Source organism: Macadamia integrifolia, chromosome 1 (genome assembly GCF_013358625.1).
Source record: "Macadamia integrifolia cultivar HAES 741 chromosome 1, SCU_Mint_v3, whole genome shotgun sequence".
In the NCBI taxonomy this organism is placed as follows: domain Eukaryota; kingdom Viridiplantae; phylum Streptophyta; class Magnoliopsida; order Proteales; family Proteaceae; genus Macadamia; species Macadamia integrifolia.
In genome coordinates this window covers 33,293,536-33,303,898 of record NC_056557.1, presented here as the reverse complement: position 1 = coordinate 33,303,898, position 10,363 = coordinate 33,293,536, and the positions used below count along the sequence as shown (strand labels likewise).

The 10,363-nt window shown below is 36.1% G+C and overlaps 2 protein-coding genes across 2 annotated transcripts in view; one reads left to right on the top strand and one right to left on the bottom strand.

Annotated features, from left to right (window-relative positions):
- LOC122073329 (two-component response regulator ORR21-like) overlaps positions 1-4,528 on the top strand; it is an 18,084-nt gene extending 13,556 nt beyond the window's left edge. Inside the window, exon 6 of the mRNA XM_042637905.1 lies at positions 4,301-4,528. Within this exon, the coding sequence (XP_042493839.1) occupies positions 4,301-4,528 (228 nt within the window). The remainder of the gene's footprint in view (positions 1-4,300) is intronic.
- A 43-nt stretch (positions 4,529-4,571) lies between these two features.
- On the bottom strand, positions 4,572-5,824 carry LOC122073323 (NAC domain-containing protein 101-like). Its single transcript, XM_042637893.1, has 3 exons — positions 5,647-5,824; positions 5,035-5,315; positions 4,572-4,949 (listed from the first exon to the last, which is right to left on the bottom strand). Exons 1-3 carry the CDS (start codon positions 5,822-5,824, stop codon positions 4,572-4,574), a joined length of 837 nt encoding a protein of 278 aa, XP_042493827.1.
- Between the last annotated feature and the right edge of the window lie 4,539 nt (positions 5,825-10,363).

Genomic DNA, 10,363 nt, shown 5'->3' with positions numbered 1-10,363 from the left:
AAAAAAAAAGATAGTGGAGGTGATTACAAATCTTAAAAATAAAACAGAAGAGAAGATTGGGCAAAAAAAAAGATAGGGGAGGTGATTACAAATCTCAAGGTTAAAATCGAGTTTAGTTCCTCTGCATGTACGTACTCATAAATGGCAGTAAATGAAATAGGTGTTGGAGGACACATTAATGTTGAAATCCGGCCAAATCCATGGGAAATTCCACGTACTATTCCAGTTGCTTTTGTCCACAAAGAACTTGTGAGGGCAACCTATAACTGTCTTAACTCTCAAGGTACGGGTGCACTGGAAAAGTAAATTCCTTTTCAGTTGCAACCTATAACTGTCTTAACTCTCAAGGAACGGGTGCACCAGAAATGTGAATTCCTTTTCAGTTAAGACTACCATGGTTTTTTCACTGCAGCCCCATAAAAATGAGCCCCATTGTTTCCTTGCCACCACTTTTCCCCCTCTAACTGATGAAGGCATGGACTATTATTTGGAAGGAGAAAGAGCAAGAATTAAAGTATCGGTATTGGTCATCGTATCGATCGACCGATCAAAATTAGGATACGTATCGAAGGGTATCGTATCGTATCGGAGATATCCTAAGATACGCTAAAAATACGCACATAAATGGATAGGAAACACTTTTTTATATATTTTTGCATAAAAAAATAGTTAAAAAAAGTTATATATAACATGTATTATGCATAAACAGTAAATTGAGAGTATCGCACTAAGAATCCAAGGTTTGTAATTGTCCCATAAATATCCTTGTTCCCAACCTTGATTTCCACTTTAGTTAGAGAGAAAAATGGTTGGCAGCAATTTTGGAACAAAAACACCTCAAAAAATTGTGTTTTTTCTAAAAAATTACCCATTTTGGCCATTTTATGACCGTATTCGTATGTATCGATGTGTATCGGTCGATACATACCGATACGAATCGATACGTACCGATACATACCGAAACCTACATTTCACTTCAATTTTGAATTTTTCATAGAGTATCGATACGTATCGGTGAGTATCGGTGGTGAATCGGTACTTATCGGTGAGTATCGGTGGTGAATCGATACGTATCGTAGGATACATATCAATACATAAGGGTTTAAAAATTTTCATGTATCGTATCGGTATGTATCGTGCCGATGTCTATCGATACGGATACGTATCGGACGATACAGCACAATACGCACCGATACTTAAAACCATGAGAAAGAGGCATGGTTATGAAAATCAGCATTTGGGATCAAATTGGTCAATGTCGATTTTGATCCAAATTAGATTGGATTCAGCCTGACCGATACGATTCTAATTTTTGAAACGGTTAGAAAAGGGAATGTGAGAGGATTATTCATTATAGCTAGGGAGTACGGGGACATGATGGTGATTCGTATTCTCCGACTGTAATGAATTTTCTCATATACACTGTTTGGGTTTTCTCCTCGATCATTTCACTCATTCTGAGTTCAGAGGTCACATTGCCTTACTCGAATAATTTCCAGTTTTTTCATTTGTAAACAACTCTTTCTTCCATTTGAGCATTTCTATATTTTTTCTGGTGCTTCATATATGTCATTTGTACAGTAAATGTTCATGAACAAATCTAAGATAGTTGAATTTGAATCCTTCAAGTGAAAGACATTAGCTCTATCTTTAAGGGAAGGAAATTATTTAAGAGTGAATGCAACACAAAGAGTATTTAGGAGTGCAAACAATTCATCATTTCCACCTCATAGCACTTTTTTTTTTTTTGGATATGTAGGGAAGGGAAGTAGATAATAGCTAGAGGCTCAAACTCTAGACCTCTTGGTGAGCATGGACATTTTGTGCACCTCAACTCATCAACTACGTTGGGTAGGTATTGTTGTAGTTCTTATATTTGAAGATGGAATAGACATTTCTTTTTATTTATTTTCACATAAAGCAACATGAGGCAAATGTTAAGAGAGCTTTCAAAAATCCCCAAGAAGAGAAAAAATGCTACCCGCTTGCGTGGCCAATGCCCACGGCTCACCTTTTCTTTTTTCCTTCTCACTTCTATCTTCAAAGTGAGAATGCTGAGTGATTTAATTGTATTCTTCTACAATCCTCCTTGGACATGGAAGGGAGGTTGTTAAGAAAATTTGAGCTGAGTTCAGCGAAGCTAGTGAAAATTGCTGGTTGAAAACTATTTCCAAACACCCTCTTTGGCCTGGGTTTCACTAAGGGCAGTTGAGAGTTTTTTGAAACATCTTCCTTAACAAGGGCAAGGCCTAACAATCAGGTATTGGTATCGGAGCTGGCCAATCTTGTATTCGGCATTGATAATGGATCAAGGGTAAAAATATTCCAAAAAAAAAAAAAAGATTTTCTTTTTAAAAGAAAAGTAAGGGTAAAATCTTTTTTTTTTTTGGTAAGAAAAAGTAAGGGTAAAATCTATAATTAGGATTCTAAATTAAGGATTGTCTAAATGACACATTATAACTTTAGAAGTGTATTTAGAACATTTGACCTTCTCTTATTTCCAAATCTTTAACTTAAAGGGAAAAAAATGTTATAAAATAATTTTACATGCAAAAAGCCGTAGATCTTACCATTTTTTTGAGTACGTATTACATATGTGAAAAGATAGGATTTTTTTTTTCTTTTATTGAAAGGAAAAAATGTGCTATAATAGTAATGCGTAAAAGTCATCTTACCCACTTTTTTGAGTACATATGTAAAATGATGGGATTTTTCCTTTTGTTGAAAGGAAAAACTGTGTTATTCTAGGAACGTAAAAAATATTATTTGACACCTTGAGAGAGGCATCAAGTTTTGATTTGAAAGTATGCAAGGAGGGATAGAATCTTCGCCAAATAGTATAGAACTGGACCTACACACTTGGTTTCGGCTTATTAATGGCTGGTATCATTTCAGATGTATTGGTTGATATGTAATGGTATCGACGAAATCCCGTGCCAATATGAATTGGGTGAATCGAATCAGAAGTGGTTCATTTTTGAAATTACACTTGATTCCAATCAATTTGCATTGATAATGTATTGATATTGGCCAAGACTGATAGACATAAATACCAATACCTTGATAGCAGTTAAATGATACAACCAATAATATGTGGGCTGCTCTAGACCACGAAAATAATCTTGTTGAGAAATCTCTACAAGCTGATCCAAGGATTTAGTTCATGGTATATATCAATACCAGTATCGGTTGCTGGTAATACATTTGTTAATACCAATACATATTGATCATATTAAACCATATCGTGTCAGTATGGGATCAAATCAGTATTTATTTTTAACAAAAACTAAGTATCAAATACCCTAATTAGAGGCAGATCAAACGGTTTAGATTAATAGATGAAGAAAACTTGAGAAAAATGCAAAATCTATGCAATTGTAGGTCCAATACGAAGCAAGATTGGTTCTTCGGTAAATGGACTATTATGTCTACGAGTATCAACAGAAATAAGGATCAGGCTGCTTTGTTGCGCGTTAGGGCATGTAGCACGCATCCAACGATTAGAAACAGTCAGACATGCAGTCCAAGACCTTCAAATGCAACCTAAAATGTTTCTGATTATTGAATGCGTGCTACACGCCCCATCGTGCAACAGAGGATCCCTATCCCAGAAATAAGTTGGACTTGTATTTCAATTTTTTGATTTTCTTATTGTGAAAATGAAGGATAATTTTGATAACTCATGTATTGGATTTGGAAGGACAGGAAAAAGGGGTCCCCATCTTTTTTTATTTATTTATTTATTTATTTTTTATAATAAAGGGTTCCCCATCCACACCAGCGATCCGCGTGACCTCCTCACCACTAAATATGGCACTCTGATTGTAAGCCGTTTTGGCGATCGACAGCCGTCGATGTTTATGACATACGCACCTTTCAATCTTTTTCTCTCGATCTTGTCTCAGTCGCCCAAACCCTCAATGCTTGATAAAAATCCTCTGCAATACCTAGATCTTGCAATACCTTGCAATACCTTGCGATACCCCTGTAGAGCGTGACACATGTATAAGGAGGGATGGACGGTTAAAATTGGTTCCTCATTGAAATAACCCCAAACCTGTGGTTCGCAATTAAAATCTGTGGTTCGCAATTAAATCGAACCGTATAAGAGAGTCAAACCTGACCGGTTCGGAGTTTTAAATTAAAACCTGAGAAAACTCCCTCTCTCTCTCTCTCTCTCTTTACTCTCTCATAGGTATGTGTTGCTTATCCTTCCTGATATGTGGTACCCGCTGATGTTGGTGTAAGGCCAAGTGGCAAATTCAATTTGGGTTGTATTGCATTATAGGTACTTTGATAGGCAACCATAGAGGATACTTGCCAATATGAAATAAGAATAAGAGTGGAGAAGACATTGAAACTTAAATACACAGCTTCCAAAAAAAAGAAAAAAAGAGGAAACTTAAACACAAAGCTTTTGATGACGGAGAAAACCCTAGGTAGGGAAAAACTCCGGAGCAGGGTGGATGCTCAGCCTGGTTTCACTATGGAAAAAAAAGAGTTCAGGATACAACAGGAATCAATGTGATTATTCTAGTTATGCCTCCAACTACCTAGATTTTTTTTTTCTACTAAAGAAATTGATGTTCCAAGAAACCATCAAGACCACGATCCATATAAACACTGAAGGCACGATTAAAGTCTTGTATTATCTGCTGGGTCTCTTTCCCATGATTTTGATCTTCTTCCTCCATAGAAGTACTGCTGAAATTATGATGGTTAACCACTTCAGAAAAATCTTCTTCAACATGCAATGACAAGAGGTTCGCATAGTGTGACCATGATGAATCTTCACTCTGATAACCTTCTTCTTGCAGCTCGTTGCTCTCTTGTCGTCCTTGTAAGGGTATTCCATACTGAAGAACTTGATCACTTTTAACAACTTTATTATTCTTCTTCTTCGTAGACTGAGCCCTCTCAAATATTCTACAAATCACCCACTCATACGGCTGAAATTAAGAATAATAGAATCAATTAATTAAGTAATTAATTAGTTGAAGATGATGAATGCTAAAATGAAAACAAATAAAATACCTGCTTGGTTTCTTGGGTTGTTGCACGATACTCGTGCATTATCCAGTTGGTTTTAGACTCCTTTGTTTTGTTCTCAAAATAGACAAGAGTCGTCTTATAACCAATAATTTCATTGGATGTGTAATCCATCACTACCTGTTCTCCACCAGTAGCCTTCCACATTGATTCATTTTTGACACTTCGACTTGCCCTGTCGGAATTTCCTCCTTCATTCTTTCTCTTCCTCTGCGTGAAAAAATAATATTCATTCTTTTCATCATCATCATCATATCCGCCATGATCTACACACCACCACCACCACAACAACAACATGAACATCAACAGTTGATCATATATAATCATGAATTTTAATTAAGCAAACTTATAATTAGACTAGGAAAAAAGATTATAAAAAAAAAAGAACATCAACAGTCGATGATCAAGCAAGCTTATTAGACTAGATCAAGAAAGGAAGAAAACAATAAATAAAATAAAGATCGCAACACCAAATTATCAGAGAGAATGATGAAAAAGGATCGAAACACCAAATTATTATTAGAAAGAAAGATGAAAAAAATCATAACACCGAAAAGAGAAATTAAATTAAAAGAGAGTTCCTACATAGGTGCGTACCTGCAGTAAGTTCTCTTGGGTGGAAGTTATAGAGATCAACATCTTTTATATAAGGAACTGTGAATAAATCCGGTGTTGCAATCTTCCTCTTCAAATACTCCAGAATTAATTCTTCATCAGTGGGTCGAAAAAACCATCCAACAGGGATTTCCATATCGAAGCTGAAGCTGTTCGCCATACAGATGATGCAAAGGGTCAGCAGGGATTAAGGAAATTATTACTGAACCACACTAGGTATGCAGAAAATATTATTCTAACAAGATTTTCTCAACATATATGCATGGTTCCCAAATATAATCTGCATGCATGGATTTTCCAACCACACTACGTACGTATACAGAAAATATCAAAAGCAACAAATTAAATGTTGATTACATTATCAGAAACAACAAATGTCTCACGGCATATGTAAAGAAAAGGCATGAAGAAGAAAGGATTCCGATAAAAGGCAAAGAAAATCATAAACATTGGTTTAAATCTCCATTAATTAGCTTCACTGTAAATAAATTTTAGAAAACAAATGATAATTGTAGTAATGGGTAACTAAAAATTGTACCTTGCAGAGAGAGAGAGAGAGAGAGAGAGAGAGAGAGAGCGAGGGTTTGGGATTGAAATCAATCGGCACTCACCGTAAACAAGATATCAGAAAGAAACGAGAAACAGAAAGATTCAGAGAAAGAGAGCTATAAAGAAATAAAGGTTTGGAGGGGTAGGTAGAGTGAATATATATAAGCCAGGAAACGTGCCAAAGAGCCACGTGGGCTGGGCCCGATTTGTGCTTAAGCCTTAAGATACGGTAACCAACTCTTTCTTGTACTTCTCGCTCTAGATACATAGATAGATAGATATTGTCCATCTAGATGTTACTATGGCTTCGTTTCTGTCCACGTTGGAAGTTTTAAAACCTTTCGTGGTTTTCCGTGGACCCCGCAGACCTCGGATAAAAATCCTCTACAATACCTAGATCGTGCAATACTTTGCAATACCCCTTATAGATGTCAACTCGTGGACAAAGAGGAATGGACGGTTTGGTTTGGTTTAAATTAGTTTCTCATTGAAACAACCCCAAATCAGTGGTTGTCACTTAAACTGAATTGAACCAGGTATTCAAACCAAACTGAATCAATTTTTGAATTAAAACCGGGGAAATTAACTATCTCTTCCCTCTGCCCTAACTCTCCAAACCGACCATTCCTCTTTGTCCATATGTCGACCTTTGCAAGGGGTATTGCAAGGTATTGCAGAAGATTTTTATCCCTCATTGTAAACTCCTTCAGGTTTTCCATTCTTGTCTTCTGGAGAGCTGTTCCCTCTCTCTTTTATCTGTTCATGTAATCCTTGGGCCAAATCGTTGGTTAGATATAATGCAAGCTCTCGACTTGAGATGCATGTGTTGTGAATGGTGCATTATGTTTGGAATTGTAGTTAAACTGGGGTTGTGTGGTGTCGGGAAATGAATCATTTTGATGTAGAGATTGTTTCTACCATTGGAGGCAAGATTGATATCTTTTAATCTTCTTACTTCCTAACCTGTTCCTCTTATTGCAGCTCTTCATGATACATAGAAATAGGGGGCTTTGAGGAATTCTAAATTCAACTTTTATTGCTTAGTTGATGCAATGGCTGATCTTGTATTCTCAGACACTTGGAATCACTCATCCACCACCCTCATCTTCTCACTGATCATAGCAAATCATTTTGTTAAGGACAAATCATTTTGTTAAGGGACAAAGTTAGGGGTGTCAATGGGCCAGGTTGGTACGGGTTTTAACTCAATCTAGTCCAACCCAATACTATCGGTTACTTGGTTGCTTGATCTTGATGTATTGCAGATGCTAAAGACCAAAGTTTTCGTGTATATGTAGATTGTGGAAAACGAATGACCTTTTTTTTTTATAAGTACCTATTAATTATTATTTGCATATTTATATGATTATATACTTAATAAACATGGTTGGGTTGGATTGGGTTGGGTTGAGACCTCAACCCAGGTTCAACCCAACCCTGCCTCAGACTTGAAAATCTCAACTCTAACCCACCCTATAAGTTGAAATCTCAGCCTAAGACCTGTTTGGGCTCAGGACGAGCTAGGGCTGAATCAGATTGACCAGACTTTAATGCCATTCGTTAAGGGCATTCAATTCTTCCCCAGTGCAAATCCATTAGCAAGTATGCTACTTACCACATCCTCAGCCAATTTAACAGCTGAATTGGCATTATAGGGCTTTTACCATACAAACAGATCGTTGAAGGAAATTGCTTTAAATATGTAAGAGGGAAGCAAAGTTTCTCTCTTAGCATGAGAGAGAAACAGAACATTGCATAGTACAAACTTTTATTTATTTAATTTTTTGGTTTCGGTATCAGATACCTAAATCTATGGTCCAGTCACATGGGAGAGTTGTAATAATTCTTCTAAAGAAGAGAAATTTGGGTTATTAAATGAGAACTTTCCAGTAGGAGACCTAGTATCGCATATGGATATTTATTTCAGTTGAGTAGGCAGGTTCTATTCAAGATAGAGTTTTGATTGCTCATGAGTCAAGAGCTTAAATCAGGGAGGAGTCCGAAATTAGATTTTTATTTTTATTTTTATTTATTTATCTATAATGGAAGAGTTGTAAGTTTCCATATTTTTGGGTGGCTAAAAGGAAGAGATGATGAGTGATGAGCACATTTATGTGTGAAATCTAGGGTAGTAAAACATGCATTTTACATATTTAGAATGAGCTACCTTGGGTTTTACTATCTTTTTGCAGGTTTTATATTTTCAAGGCCTTAAGGACTATCGGGCGCTATATCTTCAATTTTACACGTAAAGAGGTCTATTTCTTTCCATGGTTGCGAAGAGGACGAAATTTTGAGCAAGATGGACGTGTTCAATTAAAAGTACACATTCGTTTGGTCACCCGTACAAATGATTATTCTTTTTCGGGTCAGAAAAAGAATAATGGATCAGAACTGAACCGAGATGCAGAACCAGCCCGTTTGCAATTGTCCCAGAGGTACAAGGAATACTCCAAATGCCAACAAGGATCGATGGACCACATCCATAAGTGATTAAAGATTTGTTTTTGGTAACAACAACTGCCTAGCTTAGTTGGTGAGCTATGGTGTACGAAATTCCCTTGCTCACCAAGAGGTCTCAAGTTCAAATCTCATCGTTGTTTTTTTTTAGAGAATTTGTTAAAGATTTCCTGCTTTTCACTCACTTAAAGCACTAAGGGCATGGAGGAGATTTCCACATCAAATTAGAAGCAAGCAAAATCGTGGAAGGGTTCAAATCTTGGAAGCAAGAAGAGAAGAAAAAAAAAAGGAAAAAGAAAAAAAAAGGGAGAACCAAAATTGTCCAAATCTTCTCTCTCCTCCACATCATCACCAAAGATTGTCCAAATCACACAAAGGAAGAAAAAAAAATCGTCCCTAGGAGAGAGAAAAAAGAACAAAAATAAATTAGAAAAAAAAAGGAAAGAAAATAAGAAAAAAATTATAGGAAATTTCTCAAAATTTATTTCTCTCTTCTCTCTCTCTCCCTCTCTCATTCTTTGGTTTTAGTTCTCCTCTATTTTTGCTTTAATCACTTTTGTAATAGTTTTTTTTATGTCAATTAATGCAAGCACTCTTTTATTTTTATTCAGTTCTTTTTATGTTTATGATTTATGCAATTGAGTTGTAATTTTTTAAGTTATAGTTCTAGGCTTAGATCTAGGTGACAAGATCACGAGCCGTGGAGCAATTTTATTTTTCAAGTTCAAGCATTGATTCAAGTAAGTAGGCTCCTTCAGTAGTCTTCTCTCCCCCCTCTCATTCCCTCTTCTGACTACCCTTTCTTTCTTAATTTATGATTTTTATTTTCAGTCGTTACATTATTGCTATCCCTTTCCCCCAAGGTTCATGGCTAGTGTATGTGTTGGCTTTGCCCCTCCTAGCCATAGAACCATCAATTTATTGCTTTTTTTTTTAATTGTCTCCCTTTCCCTAAAGCCAAGTAGAGTAACCCTTGTAAGAGTGACTCTCTGGTCAAGTAGGGAAGCTCATATTATGATGCATCCCTCGGGCTAAGTAGAGAAACCTACTTGTGAGTCTCTCTCTAGTTTTATTCCCTTTATTTTACTTTATTTTTATTTCAACAATTTTTTCCTTTATTTATTTATTTATTTTTTAATTGCGTGGGTTGTTTATTTTCAGTTATTTATTTATTTAATTTTAATTGCGTGGCTTGCGTCTTTAAATTCTTAGATGACGAATGGTTAGGACGTTATTTTTAGAACGGTAATTAGAATTAGATCATAACCATTAATTAGTTCACTTTCGCATTATTAAAAGAAATAAAAAATAAAGTGGCTGCTCTCCCTGTGTTCGACCCGTAGCTACACTGATCCGTACGCTTGCGGTTACATTTTAAATCTCAAACAAGTTTTTGGCGCCGTTGCCGGGGAGACAGTTCCATGTTATTTTTCATTTTCTTTTGGTAAATCGGAGTGCTTTGTTTGCTTTGTTTTATATTTTTCCTTTTCTTTTATTGAATTCCTGAGAAGAACAACTTGCAATAATAGTTGTATCAGGGGAGGTCGTCATGCCTCACAGTATGATAAAGACAGGTTTCGCCCTGTAGCAGTACCTCAGGAATTGACCTGAGCAACCTCGGATCCCTGCCGGTAAGCTCCCAAAAGCAAAAAAAAATCAAAAAATCAAAAAAAAAAAAAATCAAAAAAAA